This window comes from Camelina sativa, chromosome 17 (assembly GCF_000633955.1).
Source record: "Camelina sativa cultivar DH55 chromosome 17, Cs, whole genome shotgun sequence".
Lineage (NCBI taxonomy): Eukaryota > Viridiplantae > Streptophyta > Magnoliopsida > Brassicales > Brassicaceae > Camelina > Camelina sativa.
This window is the reverse complement of record NC_025701.1, coordinates 13,636,035-13,642,117: the sequence shown is the minus strand read 5'-3', so window position 1 is coordinate 13,642,117 and position 6,083 is coordinate 13,636,035. Positions and strand designations below refer to the sequence as shown.

Genomic DNA, 6,083 nt, shown 5'->3' with positions numbered 1-6,083 from the left:
TCAACCATATGAACTAACTTTGTTGAATTATGTGGAAACAAAATCGAAACCAAATATAACAAGATCATAATTGCCAAGATTAACATAGCATTGCCAAGATTAACATAATAGTGGAGGTTCTCATAATTGCATAACAAGATCAATGTTTTCAGACTTCATAACTTAGCCCAACTAACACTAAACATCATAACCATCTAAAAATCCAAGTTCATTAAGCAAAAATACAACTCAAACCAAAACCCTAAATACGCCTCCATGGTCCCATCTCCTTCCTTTTCCTTCATCTTGCATCTTCTTGTTACTCAAACACTCTCGTAATATTCCCTCAGGAGCTCTTTCAAATGGCTCTCTACACTTTCGAAAAACTTGTCATCATCTCTGTTAACTCCACCAACCATGCATGCCAAATTGAATCTGAATTTGGTTTCGTCACATTTAGAAGAAGCAATAGTACCAACTTGGAAAACGGTCAATCCCTGAGAAACAGCGAGCCTCAAAAATATGCAGAAGACCTTGAATTTCTCCATGAAATCGGCCCCAGGCTCCCAACCACATGCACTAAGAAACTGGAGATCCTTATCAGCGTCTAGTTGCTCCACATAGTTGGCACAACGCTGAGAGAATGGCTCTTCATTATCCCGCAACCAATCTAGCCAACACGGGTTGGAAAGATTGTAATCAATGCCAAAAATTTCTTCATGGTCAATTGGGACAATCGAGTTGTTTTCCGCAAGGAGAAGATTATCCGGACTCCTATCTATATTCCCGAATCTCAAGTCTGCTATCGCAACCTTCTGAATCTCGTCCATTGGCACAACAGGAGGAGGATAATCAACAATTGCAACCTCGGAATTTACATATTCAATCAAAGCTCCACTGATTGTTTTGGTTCCTATCTTCAACCGTCGTATGTACAGTGTTGGCCGCACTCCGGAGAAGCCATATATGTCTTGAGACAATGATCGGTGACCATCCTCGGGATGATCCAGCAGGTAGACACAAGCTTCCATTCTACAGGATTCGTCTTGATCAGCTTTGAATAGACACCTCAGATTACCGTCTGTGTCTAAAACTTGATAGATGTGCCCATATCTGTCGAATGTAGGCAGAAAACCTTGAAGAGCGGCTTCTTTCAAACAGTCATACATCTTCTGGAGATGAGCACCCACCTGACTTGGAAGCTGAGAGAGAATTGGAAACACCTCATCCTCATCCATCTGAAAAAAAAATAAGAACAGTAGCTTAGAATGACTAAGCTAAACAAATCGTAAGGAAGTAAATAACACTAATTAATGCTGGTAGCTAGTAACAGTTCAACAATTTAGTTTGCTATGCAGAGATTTCACAGATTTAAACCGAAGGTGCTCTCTCAAACTAACAGATGAAGGAACCTTGACAGTTCAAACCACATACTAGTAGCAGTTTATTGAAAAGAAGAAGACTAAGTAGACCAAAAAGCTTCAACAAAGAGGCTGGATCGAGAGGTCATGAAGCCTTAATAAGACTAACGTTCTGTAACAGTTCTGGGAAGAAAGTTACAAACTTTATGTTTGTTTCAGGCAAGAAGTACAAAATGCCTATAGAAAAACAATTCATAATCGGATGAGAACAGAAAAAAAAATGAAATTTGGAGGAAAACACAAAAAGTCGATGTCTTTTTTTTGTTTGCTGTAATTTTGAGTGACTGAGTTTCTCAAAGAAACGATGAAGCGATGATAAACACATTTTACCTTTCAAACCACTCTGTCTCTCAAAACCTAGAACGAAACTCCGAAGATGTGTTTGTTTCCTAAAAATCGCAGACAAACAACGATGTTGTGAGCGAGAGAGTGAGTAAAGAAGAGAGGAGTCAAAAAATCTAATAGCCGAGTTGGCCCTAGTTTTGGAGCTCAAATGATCTCAAACAAAAAAATCTAATAGCAAACAAATTAGTTTGCTATGCAGAGATTTCCCAAGTTAACCTGAAAATGATCTCAAACATATGACAACCTTGAAAGACCAAGCAGCAAAATGTACTCAACACATCATCAACCATATGCTATAAAGGGAGAAGAAAACATTTATCAAAACAGAACGCAAAATCACTATGCAAGTAAATGTTAGGCTAGAATCCAGCATAACAAACACCTGGACTGGCAAATGATACTCTGCATAAAAATAGTTATACTGTAATGTATACAACTTTAATATCCCAACATAACAGTCATAAGTATATGTATAACCAAATAAATTTTTCCTCAAGAGCTGACTACTTGGAAACAAGATTTCTAACTACTAGAGTTGACCATTCTATCCGTTGTTTGATGTGCTCCAAATATACCCAGGTAAGTGTCCATATTTGTAACTGATGCAGCTTCAACTGAGACAATTCCCCCCAGACATATGATTCAGTTCGCTGCAACCATATCATAGGGGTTGAACCGGTAGTATAACCTGCTTCCATGCTTTATCTCTCTCAGCCAAAAAGTTTAGTAGACACATACAACTGGGAAACCATCAGTTTCATTCCCCTGATGTTATATATTTACAAAGCCAATTTGAAAGTGAAAGTAGGACAGCCAATCATGACCATCAAACTAGTTAGTTACAAGTGGAAGATCATCTGCTTATTGTTGTATCTCACAAAATGAGTCACACATAAAGCTTATGCAAGAGAAGACTACTAATATCACCCTATCATTCAGGACACATATTAGATTCTGTATAGTTTCTTTATCACCAACATACATGAAAGAATGAATGTTTCAAGTTATGAACGTAACAATAAGAAACTAATATCTATGAGCGCCACAGCACCCATATTAACTTACTTGCAAGCAAGAACAAATCAGCATATTGAGTGAGGTGCAAAAGAACTAAACGACTTTCAACTAAAAAAGTGGGATAGCAAAAACAGTAACAGGTAAAACAACAATTTAATGATGAATAGAAAGAAAAGTAACGCATTCAGAAACATTCCAACTATAATAACAGATATCGTCAGTGTACCCGGCAAACGAATAGCTGACAGTATGAAATCTACTAAGATGCCAAATGTCCTATCTGCTTCAGACATGAGCGTAGCTGGATTCGGAATGGGGCGACCGCCAGGAAATATTGAACATCTGTCTACTGCTTCCTGTAGTAGAATAGGAAACGCTGACATGCGAGCAACAAGTCATGTATTGTGCGGTTCCAGATTTATACTATACAATCGAAACTTTTAAGAAAACCATGCATGATTAGAACATAATACCTTTGCTGGAAACTTTCTCGGGATCAGATGCATCAGGAGTAAAGAGCAAAACAAACGTCTCCACAAAATTTAAAGCAAGAACTTTTACCCGTAAACAACCAGGCTATTATGAAAGAAACAACAGAGTTAAGTGAGGAAAACTTAAATTGACAGAGAAGCAGAATAAGTAATCAACCAAAGACCATACCTTGCGAGGGGGAGAGACAGAAAAAGAAAAAAGAAAAAAAAGAGGCTATAAACAGCCAGCATACATCCAATGCAGCGGCAAGACATCATCTTTGAACGTAAACCATCCATGTCCATAGGTCCCCACACCAACGATCAAACTTAACCGTGATGACGGAACTGCATGGTTCATCAAGAATAGTATATATCAGCAAGAGTAAAAGCTTATGATCGTGTCCATTGTTGTGGTGACTAGACAGGAAGACACCACAAAGAACTCAAAAGTTTTATTAATATATAAAACTGAACTAATAAACACAAAGATAGTATAATTATTAAGGGAAAGAGATAAGAAATCCAACAAAAACTTAAACAGGAAGTTACCAAACTTGCACTTCTTTGATTACATTCACTATTTCATATTACCCTGAAGCCTTATGACACTGGCTTCTAAGTTTCAAATAAGTGGAACCTAACATAAAAAAGCAACTGAAGTTTTGAAAATGAAAACAAGAGGACTGATACCATGGGTTAACTAACAGTTCAATCTCATAACCAACTATGAGTATGTAAAATACTTTTGCTGGTAATTATTGACTACAAACGTATGATTTTGCAAAGAGCTCAAGAAGGAATTTAAAAAAACAACATATGTGTATAAGAACATAACCAACTTGAGAAACCGTGTGGTACCTGCATTGCCATCTCCTCCAAGATGCTGCAAAAGAAAGTGGTGCCAGCAGAAATGGATTTCTTTGCAACAATTGGATCCTCGTCCTTTGATGACATAAGAACGATCCAGCATCCTCAAACCAACTTCTTCAATGATCCTGCCAGCCAGAAGAATCGATCAAACCAGTCTCTTACCTTGTCTGACAAATTTATCACACCCCCAAAAATATAGTAGAGTAAGAACCTATTATATTTACCACATAAACTTATGATGATTCAACTATGCGAGGGGAATTTAAAAGTATGCCGTAGCACTAAAACAGAAATGGATGACTAATATTGCTGTGAAAGTTTCAAATCAAAGAAAACAAAGCAAAACAAAAATCACGCCTAGAGAAATTGTTAGCAAAGTTTTCTACAACACATCAGCGAAGATTGGAACGAGAAAAAAAAATACAGAAGAACCTTAAACGTGCAAAGGAACTCACTCCAAAAGGGATTTGTGAACTAGAATTTCGCGGGACAAGTGGAGTTCTGCGATATAGGGGAAAATCTCAGCAGAACAAGACGGCTCCAATGACAGCAATATCTCCTTAACCTGCCAAATCGCCGTAGTTATTGGCAGCGGCAACAAGAGAGACTGCCTTGCCCTCGCTGTCGGGTCAGCCGGAGCCCCGCCATCCCATTACTTAATTTTAGATTCGTCCGTCCGACGAAATTGTCTATGGGAGAGAGGTAACAATTCGTCCGACGATATTGTTGGAAACAGAACCAGACTCAGAACAAAGAAGCTTAAGTTGCAGAGCCGTAGAGAATCTACTGCACTTGAGCGAAAAACCGCCTAATCCCGGTGCAAGATAACCCAGACGGCTCACTCCAGGGTTTACTCTGTTCTCAATTGAACTGTGGCACTCAATTCAAAAGAGATGAAACTCTCAAACTCAAAATCAGAAAGAAGAAGAAGAAGAAGGAGACGAAGAAATAGAAAAGGGAAGAAGTTCTTTTCCATACTGAAATAGAAGGCTGGGCTCATGTCTTTATACTACAAAATCAAACTTCCCCTCCGAGATTTCAGTCATCTCTCTGTCCGTTACCGATCTCGGAGTCATCGACAGTTTTTGACTTGTACTTTTGGAGAAGAAAGAGTTTAATGGGTACTGAAGCCCATTCCTAAAAAGCCCACTTCATGAAACATACCCAACAGATATTGTCAATTATACAAAACTCTGGACTGGAGGAGGAGGACAAACACTTGGATGGCGGCTTCAATTACTTCCTCCAGACGAAAAAAAACATATTGTCGTTTTATCTCTTGAGAGTTGCAATTAGTGCCGTTTTTGCGTTCACCCAACAAAAAGAACATTTTTAAATGATCCATTATGAAAAACTATTTGGGCCATAGACCCGTTAAAGTTTTTATTCTTCTTGCCGTTATTGGGCTTCGTAAGCTGTATATATCCGCGCAACTTAACCCTTTCCTTCTCAATCTTTTTATTTTGGGTTTTGTACAAAAAAACCCTCCAAGTAATTATTTTTTGCAAGAAAACCCTCCACATCAAATAAATGCAGGTCAATACTATGATCTCAAAAGTCACCCGCAATATAACCCTTTTCTGTATTTATGACGTGGCAATTTAAAAGTTTTGTTGTTTTGAGAGCTAAAAAATGGCAGAGCGTTCAGTTTAACCCTTTCCNTTTTTATTCTTCTTGCCGTTATTGGGCTTCGTAAGCTGTATATATCCGCAACTTAACCCTTTCCTTCTCGCTCTTTTATTTCAGAAGTCTGATAAAAAGGAAAAACAATTAAAGAGACCAAGGAGCTACCCATCCGTTCTGAAGATGGACAGCCCTACGCCGAAACGACGGTTGAGTTGTCCGGATCGTGAGTCTGCAAAGGCCCTCCGTTCGAGTTTGATTCTGCAGCCAAAAGGCGGATCTCCGTTGCTGATGCTGTCTCTAGAAAAGGATGGTTGTCGTGTGTACAACCCAGCCGATGATACGGTTTACGAGA

General features: G+C 38.6%; 2 protein-coding genes across 5 annotated transcripts in view; one reads left to right on the top strand and one right to left on the bottom strand.

The window, feature by feature from the left end:
• On the bottom strand, positions 61 to 5,171 carry LOC104757084 (phosphatidylinositol 4-kinase gamma 4-like). 4 transcript variants are annotated; one of them, XM_010479794.2, is made up of 7 exons: positions 4,561 to 5,171; positions 4,094 to 4,230; positions 3,423 to 3,580; positions 3,236 to 3,338; positions 2,989 to 3,138; positions 1,731 to 1,789; positions 61 to 1,217 (listed from the first exon to the last, which is right to left on the bottom strand). In XM_010479794.2, the coding sequence occupies exon 7, from the start codon at positions 1,215 to 1,217 to the stop codon at positions 303 to 305; it is 915 nt and encodes a 304-aa protein (XP_010478096.1). In that variant the 5' UTR covers positions 1,731 to 1,789; positions 2,989 to 3,138; positions 3,236 to 3,338; positions 3,423 to 3,580; positions 4,094 to 4,230; positions 4,561 to 5,171; the 3' UTR covers positions 61 to 302. The 4 variants fall into 4 exon arrangements, with proteins under 4 accessions (XP_010478096.1, XP_019094797.1, XP_019094796.1 ...); XM_019239252.1 differs by having other exon boundaries at positions 3,236 to 3,580; positions 4,561 to 4,975; positions 5,084 to 5,171; XM_019239251.1 differs by having other exon boundaries at positions 2,989 to 3,118; positions 3,236 to 3,580.
• The window catches only part of LOC104757081 (F-box protein At5g25290-like), a 24,955-nt gene continuing 24,722 nt past the window's right edge, over positions 5,851 to 6,083 (top strand). The window contains exon 1 of the mRNA XM_010479790.2: positions 5,851 to 6,083. Coding sequence (XP_010478092.1) covers positions 5,912 to 6,083 — 172 coding nt within the window. The 5' untranslated portion in view covers positions 5,851 to 5,911.

What these genes read in the sequence shown, in the direction of transcription:
- LOC104757084 (XM_019239250.1), bottom strand. Translation starts at nt 1,217, where the DNA reads ATGGATGAGGATGAGGTGTTTCCAATTCTCTCTCAGCTTCCAAGTCAG.